The 25,875-nt window shown below is 38.7% G+C and overlaps 1 protein-coding gene across 3 annotated transcripts in view; it reads right to left on the bottom strand.

Annotated features, from left to right (window-relative positions):
- Nucleotides 1-5,123: 5,123 nt before the first annotated feature.
- Nucleotides 5,124-25,875, bottom strand: part of ARHGEF12 (Rho guanine nucleotide exchange factor 12) — a 165,650-nt gene continuing 144,898 nt past the window's right edge. For all 3 annotated transcript variants that reach the window (XM_055423223.2, XM_055423224.2, XM_055423226.2), the window contains 13 exons: nt 23,981-24,095; nt 22,605-22,705; nt 20,539-20,616; nt 19,361-19,436; nt 18,688-18,855; nt 16,878-16,965; nt 16,167-16,253; nt 15,963-16,042; nt 15,435-15,668; nt 12,804-13,274; nt 11,297-11,613; nt 10,108-10,177; nt 5,124-9,219 (listed from right to left, as the gene is read on the bottom strand). In XM_055423223.2, coding sequence (XP_055279198.2) covers nt 9,209-9,219; nt 10,108-10,177; nt 11,297-11,613; nt 12,804-13,274; nt 15,435-15,668; nt 15,963-16,042; nt 16,167-16,253; nt 16,878-16,965; nt 18,688-18,855; nt 19,361-19,436; nt 20,539-20,616; nt 22,605-22,705; nt 23,981-24,095 — 1,896 coding nt within the window. In that variant the 3' untranslated portion in view covers nt 5,124-9,208. The remainder of the gene's footprint in view (nt 9,220-10,107; nt 10,178-11,296; nt 11,614-12,803; nt 13,275-15,434; nt 15,669-15,962; nt 16,043-16,166; nt 16,254-16,877; nt 16,966-18,687; nt 18,856-19,360; nt 19,437-20,538; nt 20,617-22,604; nt 22,706-23,980; nt 24,096-25,875) is intronic.

Below are 25,875 nucleotides of genomic sequence, written 5' to 3'. Positions count from 1 at the left end.
TCTCCCCTCAGCCTGCTCAGAAAGTCTCCTCTGAACCAGGAATGTCAGATCTTCTTTCAGAGAAAAGCCCCAAATTTATCATAAACTGGCAACGAGATCCAGACAAAATAAAAATGATGATAACACTTCATCAGACTACAGGTAGAACTAGAGGAAGCTATCAAAATAAGATAAATACTCCAAAGAACAGAAGAAAAAGAAACATTCAGGGACAGACTTGAGTGAATGATACTAAAATTATACTCTTATTTGGAGCAACATATGCAGTGGGGACAGGACAGAGCTTCCCTGAGAAGAGCTAGTAAGCAAGAGGGAAGCTGTCTCTGTTTCGGTGTAATCCATTTCACAGACTTGCTCAGCGTAAGCTGAGAAAACAGAGGCCCAGAGAAGGTAAGGACTTATTCCAGCTTAGACAACCAGCTAACAGAGCAGCGGGTGGACAGAACTCAAGTTTGCTGCAGTCCTGCTTCCTGGCCCTATGCATGGCCCTCTCCTTATGCATAGCATGAAAGGTAGAGAGAAATCTCAGAAAGCTTGCCACACCGTGGACTTGAGGCCATGATGTCTGGGCTACAGGATCTGGGTTCTCCGGAAAAGTTTGTCTCAAAGTACTATCATGATTTTCACATGAAAATCATCCATGGTTTTTAAGACACGGCCATCAGAGCATTTTTTGAAACACACAGACTCTCACTCAATAACCAGAATACAATTCAGTCTCTCATTAAGAAGAGTGAGAGCAGCTCATATATTTTTAAGAGAATAAACATGTTTCAAAACCACCAAGATCTAGCTTTAACCGAAAGATAAACTCATAGTAACCCTAACCCCAACCCTAGCGCATTGCATATAGGAGACAAGATGAAAACCACTAATACCGTATGATTACTGAAGTTTGTGGAACATCTTCCACCACAATCTATCCCCTCCTGATATCAGGAGCATCAAAACAGCATAATATACAGGCTTCCAATAAATAGGTTTCTCTAAAACTGCAGGTTTTTTTTTCTTTACATTTAGAAGAACAATTAAACAAGTATATTATTATAGAGGTCAGAAACCAATTCTTTAAAAATAAACACACACACCACACACCTTAAGAACCTAGGGTTTAAACACACTAAACCATTATAAAACATGAAATATGGCTATATTGGTAAAATATTTACATTTTCTAAATTTATCATTTTTCATCTTTTCTGCTTTAAATACTAAATCCTACAATGAAAAAAACTGGAGAGACAACAATCACATATTTGATAATTTCTCATTTACCAATTCCTCAAACAACTCTCTTAGGATGTGTTGTATGGTAGTCGCTCAGTTGTGTCCAACTCTTTGCAATCCCATGGACTGTAGCCTGCCAGGCTGCTACATGGAATTCTCCAGGCAAGAATACTGGAGTGGGCAGTCATTCCCTTCTCCAGGGGATCTTCCTGATCCAGGGATCCTACCTGGGTCTCCTGCATAGCAGGCAAGATTCTTTACCGTCTGAGCCACGAGAGAAGCCCAGGATAAGTATTATCCACCCCAATTTACAGATTAGAAAGTGGAAACTGAAAGAGTAATCTACTCAAGATTGTACAGCAAGTAAGGAGAAGAGCTGGAATTGAACCCAGATCATCTAAGTCCAGGCCCTTTTTACTACATCAACAATTCTGCACATATGTTCTGCAAACCCTCAGGGGTTTCCAAGACCCTTTCACAGAGTCCAGGGAATCAAAACTGTTTTCATGAAACTACTAAGACACCATCTGCCTTTTCACTATGTTAACTTTGCACTCATGATGCAAACGCAATGGAGCGTAAATCTGCTGGTGGTCTTAGCCTAAATCCCGGCAGTGATACCAAATTTTACTAAGAATCACTGTGTTCTTCACTGCCACTCACGTACAGTACTAACACTGCCAGTTTCTCTTTGGAATGCCCTTGATGAAGCAGTAACAATTTTAAAACTTTATGAAATCGTAATCCTTGAGTACACATCCTGTGAAAACTCTTGTGACAAAATGAGAAAAACGCATAAAGCACCTCTGTCACATACAACGGAGAAGGCACTGGCACCCCACCTTAGTACTCTTGCCTGGGAAATCCCATGGATGGAGGAGCCCGGTGGGCTGCACTCCATGGGGTCGCTAAGAGTCGGACATGACTGAGCGACTTCACTTTCACTTTCATGCATTGGAGAAGGAAATGGCAACCCACTCTGGTGTTCTTGCCTGGAGAATCGCAGGCACGGGGAGCCTGGTGGGCTGCCGTCTATGGGGTCGCACAGAGTCAGACACGACTGAAGCGACTTGGCAGCAGCCACATACAAAAGCAGCATGACTGTGTCTGGAGGAGACGTATTAGGGTTTGTGCAACTGTTTGAGTTGGACGCTAGATAAGCCATTTTTTTTTTTCCCCAAATGGAAGATTATTTGAACTTGAAAGAATGACAGGCTGGCTATTCAGATTTGTGTATTTGGCAGATATTTTCTCAAAAATGAAAAAGTGAGCCTGTTATTGGGAGGAAAACAACTGTATTTGTTGCCAATGATAAAATGTGAGCTTTCAAGCAAAAATTTAAAACTTTGGAAACTGAGACTTTTCTGATGAGACTGGCTGCTGTTATTAACAAATGTGATTGACATATAGAAAGAAATGTGTTAGCATCTGAAGACCTGAATAATGTGGTAAACCAATATTTTCCAAATGATCAATACAGGGTATTAAAAAATCATGCATGGGAAAACATTTCATTCTTTACACATTTAAAGTATTATATGGATTGATGGATTTGAGCATAACGAAGTATAACAATTTCATTGAAAAGACTTCAGACTCCACGCTGCAGCTGTTTAAAAAAAATCACTACTTATCAAATTTAGTGTATTATCAAAAAAGAATCTCTATAATTATCTGAAAAGGCTATTCTTTTTCCTTTTTATAAATATATGTCTGGGTGAGGCTAGATTTTCCTCATCTACTTCAACGAAAACAATGTATTATACTAGACTGCACAGAGACGGATACTAGGATTCAGTTACCTTCTGTTACAGCAGATCTTAGAGATTAAATGCTCTTACAATTTTATTGTGGAAAATATAGGAATTCTTCACAAAAACACGTGATGGGTTTATCATTATTTTAAAATGAATTGTTACTGCTTTTCTCGCTTATAATTTTCTCATTTTAATTTCTAATAAAGTACATATTGACAGCTATAATAATCTACATGAACCTAAGTTCCTCCAAAGGTCCTCAGTAATTTTTAAGCATATGAAGTGGTCCTGAGACCAAAAAGTTTGCAAACTGCCACATTATATCCTGTTGCCTTTAACATTTAAATTAATAAGATAGTAGAAAAACTTGTCTGTATTGACATTTCTCCAAAATTTTTAAAAAGATCACCAAGTGGGAGTTTAATGTATGACGCAGGTCACCCAAAGCTGGTGCTCTTACAACCTGGAGGGATGGGGTGGGGAGGAAGGTGGGGAGGCAGTCAGAATGGAAGGGACACATATATGCCTATGGCTGATTCATGTTGATGCATGGTAAAAACCATCATAATACTGTAATTATCCTCCAATTAAAACAAATTTTAAAAAATACAGAGAGAAGAAAAGATCACCAGTATGTACCCTAATTATTGTTATTGATCAGAATGTATTCAGGAAGCCCCATCCCTGTGGTCACATATACAAAAAAAGGGATCCTTTAAAATAAAATTCTGTAAAGGAAGCCTTATAGTTCCAATAGCACCCTTATCAAATGAGGGGGAAAGATTGAAATAGAAAGAGCTCTACCTACCTTAAATAACTTCAAACCAAGACCTTGGCTCATGCCCAGGGAATGATGATGTCTCACCAGTAATAACAGGTGGCAAAACAATCATATTCCCTGACAGCTAAAATCAAGGAAGTGTTTTTAATTAGCGTCAAAAATTATACTTGACATTACAGAAAACAAAAGGAAAACACCTACATCTAGCTAATTATCTGTAATATTTCATGACTTTCATCATAGTGGGAAGATATAAAGTTTTAATTGAAAAGTAAATTTTTTAAGAGGACAGATCCTCTTATCTTTCAAGTTGGCATTAAAACTTTGGTGAACCAGTCAAAAAGTGGAAGTAACCGCTCACATGCAAAGACAGGAGTTTGACCTTCTCCATTCCTGTAAGAAGGTATGGGTATTTATTTCCTCTATCAGTTATGTTTATAAACAGAGCTAAGAGTACAGACAGGTTAATTTCTGCCAAGTATATCTGACTTAATTTTTTTTAATGCTTAAGTAAAGGATCTACAAAACAATAAGCATTTTTATTTATTTTTTGGCGGCATCACATGACTCGTACAATCACAGTTTCCCAACCAGGTACTGAACCAGAACCCAGGCCACTGCAGTGAAAGCCACAATCCTAACCACTAGACCACCAAGAACTCCACTGAAGCATTTTTAAAATTATTATTATGCTAATTAGATCTATCAAACACATGCTAAATGACTGGAAACTAAAATATCTCAAGAATAAATCAAATTACACCTCTATGTCAAAACCAACATACCCCAAGGCCTAAAACTTAAGGTTCTGAAATGGAAGAGTTGAAATGGGATCCATAAAAGCATAGAAGCGGTTGGTAGTTTAGGAAGTCCAACACCGGGGATAAGAATGGTAATAAAGACGTCTTACTTCATTTAGGGTAGCATTAAACCAAAGTTACCTTTAAGTAAGCCATAAAAGCTGCTCCATTTACCCCACTATTGTACATTTAAAGTTTTTATGTTATATGTATTTTACCACCATTAAAAAATAATAATGTAATAGGCCCCAAATCATTGTATATTTTAAATGAGTAAATTGTACAGTAAGTGAATTATATCCCAATAAAACTTGTTTAAAAAAACCAAACAACACTGCCCCAGAGGCTGGGGCAATTCCAGCTATGAGTGTCCCCATGGAAGCTTACATGTTACGGAGATCAACTGGCTGGTCTCACTAGTAAAGATGCTCTGACCAGCAGGAAGATGTTTGACAGTCACCGCCAGTGAGATTAATTATGGCCTCCTTGGTGCCAAAACTTCTCTAAGATAACTTGAATAAGACCAATCAACAGGAATGTAAATAAAAAGTCACATACTTGGTTCCTTTAAGCATATTTAATATTTGAATTCTCATTTTTCTATTTTCCCAGACCCCAGAAAACAGAGTTTTTAGATGACCAATATTTTGTTCCAGAAACATACAGCCTTATCAGCTAATTCATAAAAGAGCTATTTTACAAAGGTACATCTGGATAATTAGAACAATAAAGTCTTTTAGGCATTTCAAAATGTGATCAGTAAAAATACATGATTATTAATAAAGTTTTTTTTTTAAGATAGTTCCAGATTTCTTTAAAAGTAATTTCTGTTAAAGAGTAGTACATGATTGTACGGTGAACAAGGAAAATAAAATGCTCTAGTAGGAAGAGGCTGATTAAGAGTGACCCACAGGGTGCACAAGTTACGGTTATGTTCGCGGCACACCTGCTTAGCCATTGGCACCTGGAAATGGCGGGCAGGGCTTCCTTCTAGGAGGTACACTTTTTTTTTTCCTACCAGTCTATTTTCAAAACCATCAGTACCAGTGGAGAAGAACAAGGCAAAGGAACTCTTTTCTTGAGGAAAGAATAATTATGCAAATCACTTTGAAAAGTGGTGGAGGAGTCAGAGGAAAACAAAACATGATTTACAAAATAGGAATTGTAATTCTAGGGAATAAAAAGTTAGCCAGCAGAAAGATGACTGGAAGGTCCTGCTCAATTTTCTATCTTGAGGTCGTCTGTACACAGTTTTGAACCTTGCCCCCTGTGATATATAGGGAAGGAAAGACTGACCAAAGCTCTTGTAGCTCAAAATAACATCATATACCACCTTCAAAGAAGACAGCTTCCAGTCTGAAATACAGAAGCTCCACATAATACACTGAACGTAATGATATCAAAAGGAAAAAAGGATGTGAGTAAAAGACAACTCGCAGGAGGAATAATTACTTTCTTTAGCTTCAAATATAAGGAAGCAGTGGGCTTGTCTCCTCTACTGTCACACTAGTTCCCCATCCTCCTCCAAGGACAAATTAACAAAAAAAATTTTGAGAGGGACTCATCCTTTCTAACGGTTGATCAAAGTTGTTTCAGGGAAAAGAAAGCAAAAAAGCACCTTTTTTTGCAGCATATTATAATAAATAGTTACAGTTCAGGTCCTAATAGCCAAGATAACCCAAGCAGTCCGAGTTATTCATAGCTGGTTTTAAAGTACACGAAATATACGGCTTCTAGGGCAGTGATCATGATATTAAATTACAGCACTTTGGGGTTTATTGATTTGCCTTGCTGAACTCTGTTCTCTGAAAAGGAGAGAGATTACATTACCTCAATTGTAATCTGCCACTTATCAGCAAGGAAGCCGTTAGGGCCACCGGAAGGAGCACGGGGTCATGGCAAGTCACCACGATAGCTAAAACCAGCTTTCCACCTCTGGGAAGGTGGCCCTTGGATCTTTCCATATGGAAGTTGATTCCAACTTCCAATCACCAACTTCTAGAAAACAGCTTTGACGGTCATCAGTCTCACCCAAAAACAGAGATTACCTAATTCCATTGTCCTGAAAGGCAGGTATAGAATCAAAGCAGGATGGATGTGATTATAATGGACAAAAGGGGGGAAAAAAAAAGGAGAGCATGGGAGGCCAGGATGAGAAGGAGGAGGAAGACATGAGGCTGGTGAGATAAAAAAGAAAACTCAAAATCGTGGAATCTTTTCAGAATTAGATTTCATTTGGGGGCTTCATTTGAAGATCTAGATATGAATTTATTTGGAGGTACTAGAGCAACGGTCAAAATATTTTTCCAGTTAGCCCTGTTTTTGTTCCAAGGAGAGGTTAAACTTCAGGAAAAAGAAATGCAAATAGTTGCTAAGGATAAGGGGGTTGGCTAAACCAGAAGAGAAACTAAAACTTTGCTAACGTACAAATCTTCTTAAATAAATGAGTGGGAGGGAATTATTCAATGACCCTGTACTATCTGAAGTTAAGATGAAAGTTCTATTTGTATTTACCTTTCTTCTGATTAACTGCTCACTGATGGTATTAGCGTCAAGTAACTAGTAACCCTTTTAGCTGGGAGTGACTACATTATTTCCAGCAGCACAATGTAACCATTTGGTTTCTACTTGTTTCTCTTAAGAGATACAGAAAGTTCAAGTCCCAAGCTTTACTTATTATATATTACCTTCTGCTTCTAAAATTTTTAATCCCATTTTGATTTAATTTATACTTGGGCTATAAATCAAAATAAAATTTTAATTTATAGATGAGGTTCAACGATCCAAGTTGGTCTATTTAAAAACACAGATCACTTTTGGAAAGACAGAAACAAGAATCTGGACATTGATGAGCTTTGCTAAGTTGTAGTGGTGTTTATAAATGCAGTTGGGAATCCTTACCACTTGTGATGGGGGGAGAATTTATATATATATTATATATATATATATATATTTGGGCAGATGGTGAGGGGATGGCAGGGGAGAGTAAAATTACATCCTAACTACCCACAGAGTTCAGAGAGTACTACTGAAAGACATGAGCAGTGGATCAACTCCTTGTGTATTAACAGAATTTTAATATTTGACAAATGATTTCATTTTTGATTGGCAAAAATACTTCAAAACACATTAATATATACCTGATGCACAAAGAAAACCACAGAAAGCCAACAGAACTGAAGGGAGTTCTCAAGTTACAGTTCTGAAACATTTATCCTCTGGAGGGTGCTGCCAGGGCTACTATTCATTCTAGAGCAGGCAGTTCCCAACGCCTTGCCTGCAGTATCCAGTGTATGTTCTGGTCTGCAATTTTTAAGGTCAGTCATGCACCAGTGTGGAAAAAGCTCCAGCAGTGAAGTCAGAGGATGTGCTTCTGGAGCTGGCTGGAACAGCTCTGCCTTCTCCACCGCATCCTTCTCCACTCCACCCTTGGCTCTCTTTTCAAACTCTAAGAGCCCTTTGGCACCATCAGTGCAAAAATCAGAGTCAAACCTCCAGGTACTAAAATTTTACTGGCCTTATAATCAGCAGTACCCGTGGCTCATGAAAGCCATTGTTCAACTCAGTAGTGATTCAGTTACATAACCTTCCCACACTCTCACCCGCTCCCATCCCACCCTTCCTCAGCAGCCCCCACCCCTGCCACCACCTGAAGCATCTCTGTTTGTTTTCGCTTCCTGCTCAGTTGGCAGGGATTATCTTACACAAGTGCCAAGGTCTAATGTATAATTATAAAAATGAAACAATACCAAGGATAACAAATTTATAGTCAAGAAAATAAAATTTGCTTTCCTCTCCCTCCCAAATCCCCAACCTCAACAGAAAAGGAGACGATAGAAGAAAACACCCATTTTCAAGTGCCTGCTATTTAGTACATTGAGGATTCCTGTTCATCAGGAGCGGATCCCAGCTACAGAGAAGAGGTGCTGGCCTCGAGTGGGAGGAAGCCCCCCACCTGGGAGCACAAAGCTCAAGTCCTCTGCTCGGAGGAGTCGCAGCAGAGGACTTTTGAGTACGCTTTTGAGGGGACCCTCAGACGAGCAGCCTACGGGACAGCAGAGGGCACGGGGCATCGTTCGGTAGAGACCTCATGCTCCTGCCTCCTCTGCCCACTCCCTGCCCCTCTTCACCTCTCCAACCACCTCCTGATGCCCCATCCTGAATGCTCTGCTTCAGGAGCAGTCAATCCTTGGGTGTACTAAATACAAAGGGCTAAAACTCTCACTACTCAATTAAAACAAAACATGGCAAAATAAAAATTAAAATGTGCTTTCAAATACGGAATGAAGTCAAATAAATACATCTGATTTTCTCTTTTCCTTAAGTCTAAGTAAAATTTCATATTCTACACCCAAAGCTCTATACATTTGGTTTTTGTTCTGAATCAAAATGGATTTCTGAGAGTGAGAAGAGCAGGGTGAGAGCACGGATGTCCCCTCGCGGACAGACTTGTGCAGCTGCCAGGCTGTGAAGACCCAGTCCTGCCCTGGGCCCCAGGGTCATGGCTCCCCCAGGGTGTTTGCAGGCAGATCCTCTGTCACACGTCACACACTCTCTCAGTGTCCACACTGGAGCCAGGACATGGTGAGACAAGGCTGGTGCTCAAATCCAACAACCTGCAGTCACCTCCAGGACACGTGGCTCTAACTTTTATCTGGGAAGAACAGAGAGGTGTAGAGGTCAAATTAAGGAGAAAGAATGAATTTAAATTAACCCAGAGAGGTCCTCCCTGGTGGCTCAGTGGTAAAGAATTCGCCTGCCAATGCAGGAGATTCGGGTTCAATCCCTGATCTGGGAAGATCCCACATGCCGAGGAGCAACTAAGCCTGTGCACCACAGCTACTGAGCCTGTGCTCTAGACCCGCGAGCGGCATCTACTGAGCCCACACCCCCTAGCGGCCATGCTCTGCAACGAGAGAAGGCACCACAATGAGAAGCCCATGCGCTGCAACTAGAGAGTAGCCTCCGCTCGCCGCAACTACAGAAAAGCCCTCGCAGCAATGAAGACCGAGCGCAGCCAAAAATACATACATAAATTTTAAAAAATAAATAAAATTAACACAGAGAATACATCTGAAACCTGCGGACCTTGTTAACATCTTTGTTTCTGGATCGGAATAGCCTCATTCAAAAGAACGAAGGCAAATGAGTACAGACTGCTGCGCTGAACGCAGGAACCATCTGTGGCCCTGGGAGACAGGGAAGCGCAGCAGGACCCAAGGAGGGCCTGCCTCCCCCGCGACGAAGCCTCGGTTCACCCCCCTCACTGCAGCTCTGCCTTTCGCTTTTGCAAATGGGAAGAAAGACAGAACGCGGGTGGCGTGGGGACCGACAACTGCAGCTCCTCTTTGAGAGGAAGAGCCGAGTCAGCAGACGGTGGCCTCTGATGCATGATGTTCGGAAACAAGGATCTTTTTTTTTAAGACAAGAGATGAAACAGAATCTCACAAGGTTTTCACTTTAAAGAATAATAAATCATTTCATTCAATGGACTGTTCAGGCAGGATGATTCTTGAGTCAGAAACCCACAGCATTCACACACCTGAGTGCTTGTCTGTGAGGGCTGATCCAGCCAGCCTTTGGCAAAGAATGGTGTAACTTTCCTCCACCTTCTGTAAAATAAAACCCACAAGTTTTTCATTCAAACATCATAAAAAAAAAAAAATTTTGAAAATAGGAAAGAAGGCTTTTGTATATTACAGGTATAAGCTGTCAAATAACATTAACATCATTAAAATTTTTGTTAATAGGAAAAAAAAAGTAAATTTCATTTCCTTTTACCTGTTTCTCCCTTGAGTGAATAACTTAAAATGTTCCCATGCAGAAGAAAGTAGAGGAGAGGGCAACTATTAGAGGTGATTATTCCCTCCTGCCCTGAAGTCACCCTGAAAATGATCCCATATGTGGCATGAACTAAGTTAGAGACAATGTGCCCTCAATGGCCTCTTAGAATCTTACCAGCCACAGGACATCCCTATGTGTAATCCTACAAAGAAAGGAAAACCTATCACATGAAGGTGAAAGAAAAACTAAGGGAGACCAATCTTTAGTTAAGAGACTAAGAACACTCTGAACTCTGCCCCCAAAACCTCTAATAAGTAATGTCATGACAAAACATTTGGGCTCTGGTATCTGTGCCTACGGACGGCAAACTTACAGAGTCCTTTTGTCAGAAATGACCACACAGGTCAGTTCTGCAGTGATGGCTCACAGAATGACATCTTCAATTGCCCATTTACAGAACTCCTACTCACAGGCAGGTCTTTAGATTACCACTGGAGCCACTGGAGACAATTTCTCTCTGTCACAGCATCTGGGAAACTATCAACATCACCGTACAATGCACAGGTAATTAACAGGTGATGGCAAGTTAAGGCATTTCCCAGCCCAGATTTCTAATTGCACAAACTCCACCTATCTCAGCTTATTGCTCGCATTTTCTCATGGAGGTCAGCCAACCATCCCAAATATATTAGGTCCTTAAACTCTGAAAGCCATACACACACACAGTTTATAGAGTACAACTTCTTCTGTTCTTGCGATGTGTTACCAGATAAAACAATGTTGACCTTAGTTTTTCATCCAGGTCTGCTCACAGACAATGGTCAGAGAAAACATACAAATCTAGACCCTCAGCTAGGTTACTGACATCAGCATGTTGATCATTCTACACTTCCTCTCTGTTAAATGCGTTTCTTATATCCGACTCTTAAGAATGAAGTCCAAGGTACCTTTAAGTGTTCAAGGTCAGCCTCTATTTTACGAATGTACTCCATGATCTGGCTTTGTGAATCAGCACAAGCAGAGGGACTCTGGATCTCAAAACAGGAATCCTCCATAGCTCCCCAGTGCTGCTGGACCAGGAATTCTTGGGTGAACGGTGAAACAGCCCCGTCAGAATGAGCATTCTGGGGAGAAGGCTGCTGCTGGTGTCCAGAGTCCAGAGAGGGGATGCCTGTCCCGGGCTGAAGGGGGAACGAGGAAGCAACCTCGTCATCTGTGGAGCTCTCCTGCACCGGGTCATAGCCATCAAGGATCAGATAGGTTCCTACGGACAGAGACAGGACAGGTTGAAGAGGTTAGTACCACCTCCAACACGTCGGAAAATAGATGTGGGGTGATGTGCTGACACCTTTAAAAGCTACTGAAAAGTGAAAGTTAAAGTCACTCAGTCGTGTCTGACTCATTGCAACCCCATGAACTATACAGTCCATAGAATTCTCCAGGTCAGAATACTGGAGTGGGTAGCCTTTTCCTTCTCCAGGGAGTCTTCCAAACCCAGGGATCAAACCTAGGTGGTCCAAATTGCAGGCAAATTCTTTACCAGCTGAGCCACTAGGGAAGCCCAAGAATACTGGAGTGGGTAGCCTATCCCTTCTCTAGCAGATCTTTCCCACTCGGGAATCAAACTGGGGTCTCCTGCATTGCCAGAGGATCCTTTAACATCTGAAATAGCTTAAAAGCTACTAAAGAGGGGGAAAGGCCATTAAGTCCCAAATTTCCAAGTTACGTTTTCAGGACATCAGAATTTTCTTACTTCAGATTAAAGCTACACTTAGTAAACATTCCTGGTCATTCCGGAATAACTTCATGTTTGCTAGCATTTTACAAGTTAAAAGTTGAAAACTACCGAGTCCCTATATGATCTTACAACCACTTTCCCTGTCAAATATCAGCCTGGCCTCATCTCTCACCATTTTCTCCCAAAGCCTGTGCTCTCTAACCACAGAATGCCTGCTCTGGCCTCGCAGACTGTGTGCTCACCTCCTCTGCTGGAACACTTTACTTCTGGACACCCACACAGCGTCTTCCTTCCCTTCCCCTGGGTCTCTGCTCAAGTGCTACCTCACGAGAGGCCTTCTTCCCTGACCACCCTGTCCGTCCTCATTACTGTCTGAGCCCCTCAGTATGACTTATTTTTCTCTATCATCCTTAGTATCCGACATCTATTTATTTGGTAACTTATTTATTGTTACTCTTTCCCCAAGTGGTGGTGAAGCTTCATGAGAAGAGTGGGTTTTTCTGTGTTTTATTCACTGCTACATCTCCCAGGACCTAGGATGGGGTCCAGCATAGAGCAGAGACAGTATTTACTGCATGAAAGAATATACAGACACTATACACAGATACACAGACACACACATTAAGTAACGCTTGGATATCCAAGAAACATCGATTTCAGCACATAGGACAAATAACGACGATCGAAATCAAAGTTTAAATGTGAAAGGAACTTGCCTGAGATGCGCAAATTAACATCCTTCTCTTCCTTTTTAACTGCTCCATCACCTTCTGATGGATTATCATCACTATGTGCTTCACGGGCATCAAAAAAGTGCTCTCCACTCTCATCAAGACCCCCTTCTGGCTCTGAGGGAGGCATCTCTGGGGTCATAGTCATGTGGTCCATTACTAAAATGTCACTTGCCTGGCTCTCTTGGAATGCCAGTACTACTGAATCCCGTGGAGCAGAAGATTCAGTTGAAGTCCGTGGACTGTAACAAGTTGAAATGTCACCAGTTCCAGTTCTAAAGGGCATCTGTGCTTCAACAGGATGACAGGCCTTAATATTTTCAGGGTTCTGGGTTCCACTGTCTGCCTGCACCCCGAGAGAGGCTGTCCTGCATCTTGGAAAATGTGGCCAGTCTTCCTGAGTGCTCTTCTCAGTCAAGCCCAGCTGGTGTACCAGCAGCTGCTTCAACAAACCCACTAGAAGATTTAGGAAGTGGGGAGAACATATGCATTCACATAACCTCAGACAGACAGAATTAAATTAGAGGAATTATATTTTCTCTCTTAAAGCCAGTACCTTTTTACTAACATACAATAAAAAACACTAATTTCATTTTTTGATTGGTTTGAAAAATGAAATAAAACACCCATCTAGAGAATATTTAACATTAAACTAGACAAAAAAAAAAAAAACCTGAAGAATTCTCAATGGAGATTTTCCTATTATTCTCCTATTTTAAACTGTTAAATAACCAATACTATACCTGCCTCCACTTTTTCTTCCATATAACTGGAATAATACCCCCAAAGTACTTCTTAAAAGGATGTAGAAAAGCTGTATTAATCTAAACAAAAGAATCTGAAAGTTCTGCTTTTTCCAGAAGCACACACTATTTACATAGGCATTACTTTTTCTAATTTTATTAGAGACACAGGACATTTATTTTATCATCTAAAATAACCCAAAGAATCTCCTTAAATGGTGACAAAGAAAACAAAGCTGGCCTGTAAATTTAATTCCAATGTTTGATACCATGCATAATTTCAAAGGATAAGGAAATATTTATTAGTTTTTAAAAATGATCTCACTAAGGAACACAGCTTGCTGAAAACAGAACCAATTTAATTTTAAATGGGCCAGTGTATGCTGTGAGGCCACTCAACGAGAGGGTCAGTGGAACAATGTTAGTGAAACCATCAGAAATCATTACCACTGTTAACTCAATGAGTCAAGAATAGAGTAGGTCTTAAATGACTTGACCAATTCCCTACTTTCAACTGCCTTAATTTCTGTCTTCCCTTTAAATAAAGTCTCCACACGGGTTTGGGTCTTTGACCCTCTCTTTCTGCTCTGCAGTCACTCCCTGAAAGATGCTATGAATTCATACGGCTTTGACACTCAGAGCCACTTTTCTCCCTAACCTCCTCCAAAGTTCCAGTCTTAAAATTCCAACCTCCTGCTCATCCTTCCTCTTAAATGGCTTGCCATCCATTACCTACAACTCAACATGTTTTACAATTGAGCCCACAATCTATGGGCAAGGAAAAGAAGGAGAAAAGAAAGTATAGCAGTGGGCAGTGGCAGTCCTTTCTAATTTTTATTTCTGACAAGAAAACTGAAATTATCTCTAAATATTCCCTTTCCTTTGTCCTCACATCCAAAGAAGTCAATTGTTTTAAGTATTTGTTGGTTCCTCACTTCACTTTTATTTCTCTAATACCATTTCACCATTCTAGTCCAAACCCATTTAGCCTCAAGCCCAGACCACACCAATCCTGTTTCCATTCAAATCCTTCTGCAGCTCTCAGCCAGAATATTCTTTTTCATTACTAATACATACACTCCAGCTTAAAAACTTCAAATGGTTCTTTCTCTGCAGCCAGCCTATTCCCTTCCTCCAGTATACCTGAGACATGTGATGCACTCCTGTCTGTACCAGAGGTCCTCAACCAGGCTGGAAAGGTGGGGGGATAGCTAACAGAGTGGCAAAGACCACCCAGTCATGCACCTGTGTGTGTGTGTGTAGAATGGGCTGTGGTGAAGAATACTATAGTATTCATTCACAAGAAAAACAGAAGAAGATCTGTAGCTCAAAATAGTCCTCAAAACTCTGTGTGGTGCCACCCTTCAGTACAGTCTTCAGGGTCCACAACAGCTGTGCTCCACAAAGTGTCCTCCAGCTTTCTAACCTTGTCCCACAACTCCTTTAGCTTGTGTGGTCTCCCACACCGGCCAGCTGCCCTAATTACTGCTCTCTGAACACCCTCAGAGGTTTAGCCTTTTTGTTTTTGGTCCTACCATTCTTCTTATTTGAATGACTTCTATTTATTCTCTTATTAATAAATATCTATTTTGAGTCTTACCCATTCTTCAAGGGAGTAATAACAGCTCTCTTGTTTTCTAATGCCTCCCTTCTCTAGTCACTCAAAGCAGATCAATTTTGACATACCTATAAAGGTTATCTACTTAAGAAGGTAAGGGAAAGTTTTCTGTTATCTTCCAAACTAGACTGTAAAATTCTTGAAGGGAAAATTCAAGTTCATACTTTCTTGACTTTCCCGAAATGGTTGCATAGTACATTATAGAACTCTGGTGCTTAATAAGTATATCTGTGTTAACCTATGAAAAGAACTTACAATTCCTTAGTGCATCCAGCGCCCACCGTTCTTCCGAGATAGGCAAGTGTGGGTCTGGGATTGTGATTTGATAATTTACTCCAACTTCCTTTAGTGTCCCGTGTGCGTGCTCCTCCTTCACAAACTGTCTCTCAGCCACAAAAAGGTCATCTACTTCCGACTTCCCAGAGGTACCCAGCGAATGAGACTGAGGTTTTGATGACATTAAAGGAGACTCTAATCCCAAATCTCTGTCTGTTCAATGGAATAGAGAAAGCAGGATACATCTTAACAAAACTTTCAATGGGAAGCACCCAGAAAAATATTTGGAAAAAAATAACCACATGAGCTACAGAGATTGTCCACAAAGTAAAATGCATGCACTTAGTGTGGCATTATGATAGTACACAGAAGGCGCATGAGCAAAGTCTGTTAAAGTGAACAGCAGATGCCAGAACCTGCATAAACCAAAACAGTTAAGTCTCTTCACATTTTATTAACTAACATGTAGATTACTTTCTTCCTGGTTAACTGTGAAAAGCAGTTTACCTGGACTCTGCAGACCAGTAACTGAAATGTCATGATGTTCCACTTTTAATTTTGGAGGTTCTTCTTCATCGTTGTCTCCTCTACAAAAGAAAAAATAAATAAATAACCTTTTAGCTTAACAAGGTGCCTAAAGATCATTTCAACAAAATGTTAAGAATCATCCATCCTTTTTCTGATGCCACTCAGAAGCAGAGGCACACTCACTCGCACGGTGGTGGCTGTGGCAGTGGGATCGGCTTTGTGGACTGCTCCTTCACGGATGCGGCCATCCGACATATTAGGTCCTGCCAGCTGCATGTTTGAAAAGAGCAAAAAATACATACAGAAGGGAAAGGAAAACGAAACACATTTTAAATATACTCAGGCAGCAGAAATAAATCAATGAACTATACCAGAAACCAAACCAACAAACAAAAAACCCTATTTCTGCCAGAGGGTATCTTTATTTTGGAGACATACTATTAAGTAGAGATTACAAAAACTCTACACCTTAATGAAAAACCTAACAACATTATGGATACACTATCCATTAAAAAAACTTCACTTGACACTTGTAGAATTTTTTCTTTAGAAAAGATACTTTTCCAAATAAGAGACAAGAATACTGTAGTGGGCTGCCATGCCCTTCTCCAGGGGATCTTCCTTACTCAGGGATCAAACCTTTATCTCTTACAACTCCTGCATTGGCAAGTGGGTTCTTTATCACTAGAGCCACCTGGGAAGCCCAAGTAAGAGACAGGTATCTAAAAAACAAGTTCTTAAAAGAACACCTCTCAAAGAATACAGAGGAAGTATCTGTTTCCATACAGTTTTTGTTTCTCAAAGTCCTATTACAAAAGCAAGGTTAAGATTGTGGAATATTATATTCAGAATAACAGGACACAATACAACAAGGTAGCTATGTCCAGTACATACACAGTCTTTTCGGAAACTGTCTGTGCCACCAGTTCATAAATTTGGGCTCCATTATCAGACATGGAGATGACGAATAAAGCTTTGTTATCTGAAAAAAAAACAAGACAAATTTACTCTAATGATATGACCCACAGAGGCTGTGAAAGATGTTTCTAGTATGCTGGTACTATTGTGCATCTTAATCTAAGTAAAGGTTACACGTGATCACTCTGCAGACACTCATTCACTTAGTAAAAACTCAGCAAATACAACTTAAAAATTCTGCAAATTATTTTATCTTATACTATATACTTTGGCCACCTCATGCAAAGAGTTCACTCACTGGAAAAGACTCTGATGCTGGGAAAGATTGAGGGCGGGAGGAGAAGGGGACAACAGAGAATGAGATGGCTGGACGGCATCACCGACTCAATGGACATGAGTTTGAGTGAACTCCGGGAGTTGGTGATGGACAGGGAGGCTTGGCGTGCTATAATTCATGGGGTCGCAAAGAGTCGGTCGCGACTGAACTGAACTGATATACATTTAATACTTTAATAAGACAAATATTATAAAAGCTAACACTAATTCCACAGTAATTTATTAAAAACAAAAAAGTGTCTATTATCTAAATTATTGAACTAAACATTCTTTTTGCATGTATTCCATATTGCCCTTTTGCTAAACGGCTAGTTGGTAATATTCAGTAGGTATTGATGAAATGAGGTCATAAATGTATCTTACCACCATGGAATTAACAATTTTAAAAAGGGATCTTCATTATTAGTACTGTTAATGTGTAACTTTCTAACTTCAACTGATTTTTAAAAAACCTAAACCACACCTACTTCTCCTGTTTTTGCTTTTCCCCACCCCCATATCAAAAGAGGAAAGCCCTGTCAATGGCTAAATTCAATATTTCTTTTGGCAAATGTCACATTGCAGTTGAGAATATAAGCATTATTTTCAAATATCTTCTGATATTGATTTCTAATATAATTCCACAGTGATAAGAAAACAGACTCTATGATTTAATACCTTTAGACCATAAAATTTTCCACCCAGTTATGTGTCCCTGGATAAGCTCCAGTATCTCCTGGTTTATAGTCTATGGGAACTTGAATTTCTATCCTGTTGTCGTGTGCAAATTATATAAATCTTAATTATGCTGAATTGGGTCACAGTGCTTTTCCAGTCTATTATATCCTTCTACTTTTCTGTCTGTTCATTCTGTTAATTTTTGAGAGTTTGATATTGAAACTCCAACTAAAACTCTTTTCTACTTAAAAAAATAATCATAATATATAGTGGAACCATATATAACTTTGTTTTGTATTTTCCAAGTCTCTGGTAAAGGTGTTATCATACTTTCATAATTTAAAATAAATAAATATTTTATCTTCTCAAAAAAATAAATAAAAATAATCTAAAAAAATAAGTCTGTCTGATATATTAGATGCTGCCCAATTCAAATATATTTTGCCCAAATAAACTCCTGAAGTTTTTAAAGAAACTAACAAAATAATGAAAGCCTTTTCAATGGCATTAGCTCCAATTCACCATCTTTACTGACTTGAACATGAAATAAAGATCAGAGTAATACGCAGAAAAGTTTTAAATGTGAAAAATTATTCAGAGAATCTAAGCATCCTAAGTAATTTTGGGATATAAACTCATAATTCACATTCTAGGCAGCAAACGCATTTCACTTGATCTGTATAAATAAAAGGAGCAGAACTCCATGCCAGCTATGCAACTTAGACAACACTGAGTGTCTTATGCAATGTCATGATGAACCTGGAGATTAGTGTCATTCAGCGGACATACTTGCCTGTTGCCACTTGTCGAACCAACACCGTATTCAACTTGATGACAGGGCTAAATGTGTGTTTACTGTCAGCTGTAGATGCCAGAATCTTACTGTGACACCTTAACACCAGTCTATCATCCTGCTTTTGTAACAATACAAGAATATCTTCCAGCAGCAATGTATATAGATCTAATAATAAAAATGTAGGAAAAGGTGATTAGTACAGAAACTGAGACGTGTTTTATAAACTTTATAACAATCTGACATAGAAAACTGATTTCTGGTAAATCTAGTAAATTTTAAAAATTGACTTGCTATTGTGTTTTTTAATTTCATTTTTAATAATTCATTTTTAAAGTATCACAACAAATAAAAAAACAATGGTTCTTCATCACAGATAGTTTGAGATAGAGAAGTTTAAAAGAAGCTTAGCCTGATCAGCATACAAAGATGGAGACAGGACTGGATAATGACAGAATTCTCTGCTTCATTCCTAGATAAATATTTAACACATTTCACATGTAAAATAATCACATAAACAGATTTTCTGTAAATGTATAAATAATACAAAGTACCACTGCTAACTGCTGTAACTGAAAAATGTGAGTGGATGTCTTTTCTCTTTGGCATAAGAAAACTTTCCTATTTTTTTTCCTTCTCTGTTCTCCCCCAGATTGGCAGACAGTACACCTACCAATAGTTTTATCTCTATTCACCTTCCAAACCAATGGGCCTTCGTGAATCATCTTCCTTTTTGTTAAATCCAAATTCTGCCAAAATAAGGAGAATTATACACAAATTATTTCCAAGCACATAGATGATATTCCGTAGTGTCTCCTTTCAAGAAATTCCTAATATTAAAGACATCATTTACATTCACTATTATTGATATCTGTCAGCTATTGAAAATAGAATAAAAATCCAGTTAAAGTAAGCTGCATAAAACATTCTAAAAAGGAAAATGCATCTTGTAGAAAAATGCTCGAGTAAAGTCTTCCCAATCTCACTCTAAACAGATGACAATAGCTTAATAAAAACGAAGCAAACATTCAGTGTCCCTAGAGTCTCAACACCCTTCCTTATTTTTTTCTGTGCATAACTAACTAAATCATGGCTTATGCATATGAAGCCTCTGAGTTCTAGGCTCTCGTTCCAAAAAAAGCTCTAAGAACAGCATTTAGAGAAGTCCAGGAAGTACTCAGGCTTGCTCTAAATATTAATAACTTGAGAGAATCACCTTTTAGTATAAGCAGCTCTAGAAAAATCTTAAGTCTCTGGAAGTTAGGAAGCTCAGCATATCAGCATGTGTTTTGATAAGCTGTTATGTATGATACAAAAGTCTATTTTAATAGTCATCAAATAAATCTGCCAAAAGAACCAGTGAAACAGTACAAGAAAGACTTAAAATCCTCAGAAGTTAATTAACACAAAAACTCCACGTACAAGAAATAGCAATTCATAAATATTTTACTATCATTCCAGTAATGGTTTCAACTTTAATACTTTGGAAGAGCTTCATAGAAAAATAATTATATTCCTTAACTCAAAAATCTGGAAAGTTCCAACAGTAAACAGCCCTACTCTTACTCAAACCATAGAGTACAATAAAATTAAACAATAAGGAATGTTCCTTAGTCTCCTGCAAATTCTTGTCACAAAAACTTAGTTTCATACAAAATATTCCTCTGATGAAAGACTAAAGCAGTCTTTACACACAGACCAAGACATTTAAAAGGAAGAAAAGAATCCTTAGTATAGACAATCTATGATATAAGAACTCCTTCAGGTGACGTATGTTCCCACTGAGATGTTAATCATCTGCCAGGACTTCAGTAAATTTTATTTTTAAGTAATGATTAGACCATCTCTTACCCTGAGCTCTTCAACATTTGGGTATTCTGACAACTTCAGATTAGAGGTATCAAGGCGACGCTGATAATCTTCCAAGCGCTGAAAATCAGAGAGGACAGAGCTAAGGTTACTCCTTTGGAGATCAATGACCTCCCTGTTTCTTAATTGAATGCGGACACTCCCACTGCATTTACTGAGCGCTTGCAACATCAGCCACAACTGACAACTCACTCTTTCTTAAAACACTCCCTTCTTCTGGCTTTGGTGATACTACCCTCTCCTGGTTTTCCTTCCACCTCTTTAGCTATTCCAATCTTTTTTTCAAACTCTCTGGCCTCTAACTAGCTTGTATTTACTTTCTAAATAGTAAATCATGTACATGGTACAAAATTCATAAAGTAATATAAGCCACACACAAAAAAGGAAGTCTCCCTCTATGCTTGTCCATGCTTTCCCCACCCCCAGTTTTCTCTAAAGTAATCACTAATACCCATTTCTTGGGTAGCCTATGAGGAAAATTCTAAGCAAAAAAGAACACATGGATAGAAGTTAGCTTGCCTCTGTGCATGCTGTGTATAGATATACTCTTTTTAAAAGAAATATATGGTAACATAATATTTTCATACGTGTATCACTTATTCAAAAATAACAATATAGTCATATACACATTTCTGTGTGTGCATCATATCAATATACCTTGGTGATGGTTCCATTAGCAAATAGAGAGTAGGCTCATTTTTTCAGTGGCTGTGTGGTATTCAACTTTGTGAAAAACCTATAGTTGAATTACATCTTACTAATGGACATGTATATTAGGATCCACTTCCAGAGGAAGAATGGTTGGATTAAAGGGTACATGCATTTTTCCCAAGATTATAAAATATTTCTAAATAGAAAGGTCGGCATGTATATAGTAAATGCCCATGTACTCATCTACATTCCACAATTAACATCTGCTATATCTGTTTGATTATGTATCTGTCCATCTACTCATCCCTCTATCTATCCATCAATCCATTTGATATTTTGGATGTGTTTAAAAATAAGTTACTGATATAAGCACACTTTAAACATTTTATCATTAACAGAGCTAACAAGAGTTCAATATCATTAATGGGAGTTCAATATTTGTTAACAGTTTTTTTCTCAAAGTAAAATTTATATACAGTGAAATGTACACATTTTAAGTGTACCTTTCCATGAGCTTTTACCAATGCATATACTTACGCATTCAAACTCCTATCAAGATATGAAATATAGCCATCACTTCAGAAGGCTCTCTCATACTTCCTCCTAGCTAATATCTGTCCCCACATCCTCAGTGACAAACCACTTCTCTGATTTTTTTCCACCATAAATTAATTTAGCTAGGTCTTGGATGGCATCACCCACTTGATGGAGGTGAGTTTGAGTGAACTCCGGGAGTTGGTGATGGACAGGGAGGCCTGGCGTGCTGTGACTCATGGGGTCGCAGAGAGTCAGACACGACTGAGCGACTGAACTGAACTGATAAGTTCACTAAACAGAATATATATATATGTAGTCTTTTGTGTCCAGTTTCTTTCACTCAGAATAATGTTTGTAAGATTCACCCATTATTGCTGGTATTACTTTAGTTTATGACTATACTACATTTGGTTTATGCTACAAATATTCCGGAAGAAGTCTATGGGCATATATCTCCATTTCTCTTGGGTACATCACTAAGAAGAGAATGTTGGATCAAAGGATGAACATGTGAATATGTGTTTTTTAAATTTAGATATAAATTTCTAATTTTCCCTCTGGGATTATAACATTTTGCATTATAAACAACAAACTTGAAAGTTCCTATTTTTCCAAAGTTTTACCAACAGACTGAATGAATGAGCAAACAAGTAGCTAGAGACGCTTAAGAGAACCAAGTACAACTCTGACGTCCCACCACAAACTCATCTGGACCCACCTACTACATGAATAGGTAAGCAGTGTTCCGCCCTTCATTAGGTAACAACAGCTACAAAGGTTACTGAACAGGCTCTGGGTAACACTAATTTAACGTTTTTATTCTTACTGTCAACCTGTGTCTTCATTCTTTTCCTTCTTACCTGCTTGTTCTCTGCCTCCTTCACAGCCTGGTTCACATAATTTAAGATCTGACGACAGTGATCTGCAGCTTTCTTCACCTTCTCCCTTTCTGTTGGCCACTCTAAATATGGTGAAAAAATCCAAAATGTAAAACAGAGGAAATCAGAAAAGAATATAAGCATATATATACATAAAGGAGATACTACTTTTACCACTTTATTTCAACAGCATGAAAGCATACTAAGACCCTGAATATTTTATAACCAGGATAAAAAACCTATAGCAGACTCTCAATTTAGGTAGTCTTTGGACAGGTAAGACTTCTTATCACAGTCTTTAAGCATAAATACTAATTTTTAAAAAGAAATCAAATGTGAGGAGTGAGGCTTTATATCAAGTATCAAGTCCACCCCAAGAAGCGGGTTTCATTCACATTGTAAACTTATATAAACGAGACTTCTTTCTCCTTGCAGTTTCAAAGTGCACAGCCTACAAGATTATGTACAGTTGACTAGTTAAGCAATATTTTTGAGTGATAAAATAATTAAAAATAGCTCCAAAATAAGTTTCTTTAAAATTGGGATTAAAGAAAGAAAATAACTTAACAATACTTGTTATCATTAAAAGAAGATGAAATTCACCAAAATGTATTGAGATTGTGTTGAGGTTATGTTTTGGTAAAGAATACCAGATCAGAATGTTTGAAATTATAATCCTCTAAACAATATTTCAATTATACTGAATAAATATATTAAAGTATAAAAATTACTGTGTATATTTTCAAATTCCCAGGCATAAAAAATAGGCATTTAATTGCACAGAAGTATTGAGAACTAAGTAAGTATAAGAACCTAAAGCTCAATTGAGAAACTGAGTTTCACTTCATATTTTAAAACGAGAGTTGGAGTGATAATACACTGATTGGACTTAATGAAAGTACATTATCAATAGATATAAAACATCTCTTCAACCTGGTATAGACCTTCACCAAAGGAAACATGATGATACATGCTAGAGGAAGTATTGGTAAACTTTTTCTATTTTACAGGCCAAATGGTCTTTGTCACAACTATTTAACCCTGTGTTGTACAGCAAAGGTAGTCAACAGATAATATTTCAACAAGTGAACATGACTATGTTCCAATAAAACTTTACTTACAAAAATATGTGTGAGCCAGATTTAACCAAGATCCATAGACTGTGTAAACCCTGTGCAGGAGCTACTAATGGAGCACATTAAATCAAATAGCCTGAAGACAACTGAATCTTGCTAGAATATTTTGCCATACTACTTGGAAATTCAAAGTGCCAGACACCAGGATGCTGTGAGAGATTATTCAGCAAAATGTGTTTTTGCTGTTGTTGTTCTTAAGCTCTTTCAGTGAGAATGTTGTACCTGTGTATTTGGCGATATTGTCCAAGAGAAGAGGGTACTTAGTAAGTCTCTGCATTTGAGTGGGAATGATATCCTTTAGCTGCAGACGACGACACAGTGGATTACTCTCAGCATCCTAAAATTAAAGGCAAATAAGTGAATTTGTAATTATTAGGACTATAATTCCTAACATGCACCATATATTCATCATACAAATGTCTTCAGCATCATAGTTCTGGTTATTAAATCAAGACTTAAAACCTGCCAGGACATGCCACTGAAACACTCCACTCCTGTTTTCTCCTTGAATCATATAACGTAGCCTTTCAGTTCAGTTCAGTTCAGTCACTCAGTCGTGTCCGACTCTCCGTGACCCCATGAATCACAGCACGCCAGGCCTCCCTGTCCATCACCAACTCCCGGAGTTCACTCAAACTCATGTCCACAGAGTCGATGATGCCATCCAGCCATCTCATTCTCTGTCGTCCCCTTCTCCTCCCGCCCCCAACCTTTCCCAGCATCAGAGTCTTTTCCAGTGAGTCAACTCGTCGCATGAGAACTTAGCCTTTATCACTCAGCAAATGGCTCTATGCTATCTGTTTATGCAAGGATTGCCAATATCCACAATCATCTCTAAGAACTGCTTTCTTGTGAAAGAAGTTTTATCTTTACATACTAAGAAAATCTAGTTATATCTTCCAATGACTGGCTTTCCTACCAAAAGTTAATCAGTTAATCTGCTATCTGCCACTCCAAGTAGGAACAGTAGATCAGAGATATATCAGCTCAGCTGTAACAGAGGTCTGCAAACTTCTCAATAATATGCCAGACATGGCTTTGAATGTCATCAGTCTCTGTCACAACTATTCCATTCTGCTGTTTTAACACAAAGCAGCCAGAGACAATACCTAAGAAAGGAATGAACTTGGCTCTGTGCAATAGAGTTCTAAGAAGGCCTCCAAGATTCCAATTTTCTGGTGTACAACCTGTATAACCCACTCCCTGCCCTTGAGTGTGGACAGAACCTATCAATATAATGGGTTATTGCTCCTGTGATCAGGTGACTATCAACTCTGAGTCAATCAAAAAGGAGATTGTCCTAGGTGAGACTGATTTAATCAGAGGAGTCTTTAAAAGCAAGCTCTGTCAGAGAGACACGTTCCTACTGGCCTGGACGAGAAGGACACATCTTATAAACTGCCTACAGGGGCTGTGTGGCAAAGAGATTTGGGCGCTTGCTAGGAGCCCAGAGCAGTTGCTAGCCAACAACAGCAAGAAGACAGGGTTCTCGATTATACATGTACAAGGAAATGAATTCTGCTGACAACTAGTGAGCTTAAGAGAGTCCCAGATGAGAACTGCAGCTGCAAGTGATACTTTGATTTCAGCCTGATGAAAGCATGAAGAAAGGACACAGATCAACTGTATTTGTACTCTTAAACTACAAAACTGTGACATGATACATCTGCATCAAGTTGCAACATTTCTGGTGATTTGTCTACAGCAATACAAAATAAACTGTGTTCCAATAAAACTTTATTTATAAAAACAGGGAAGAGGCTGGATATGGCCCATGGGCTCTAGTTTACTGATGGTTATCTATATCAATATATAGCCCAGTAAGCATGACTGCTGTTTGACTCTTCTCTGGGCTGGCTATAAGGCCCTTCTTATGTTTTGACAGTTTTATGTCAATAGTGTACATGGCCATTTCCTGCCAATAACTCCAAGGCAATGTGAACTTCTATGTCAAATATTTTAATCCCATCATATATTCTTTGTAATTCACCATTACAGTATCACCTTTATATCCTCCAGTAATTTAACAGATAATGTATGGCTTAAAAAATGTAAACATAGATATAACCCTTATGCAAAATTTTAGCCTTAGAATTCCCCTAGTTCATTCCATAATT

The sequence above is a fragment of the Moschus berezovskii genome, chromosome 14 (genome assembly GCF_049115385.1).
Source record: "Moschus berezovskii isolate FMDL1 chromosome 14, NW_MosBer_1.0, whole genome shotgun sequence".
Classification (NCBI taxonomy): domain Eukaryota; kingdom Metazoa; phylum Chordata; class Mammalia; order Artiodactyla; family Moschidae; genus Moschus; species Moschus berezovskii.
Note: the sequence above shows the minus strand (reverse complement) of the source record. Positions and strands in the feature narration are given on the sequence as shown.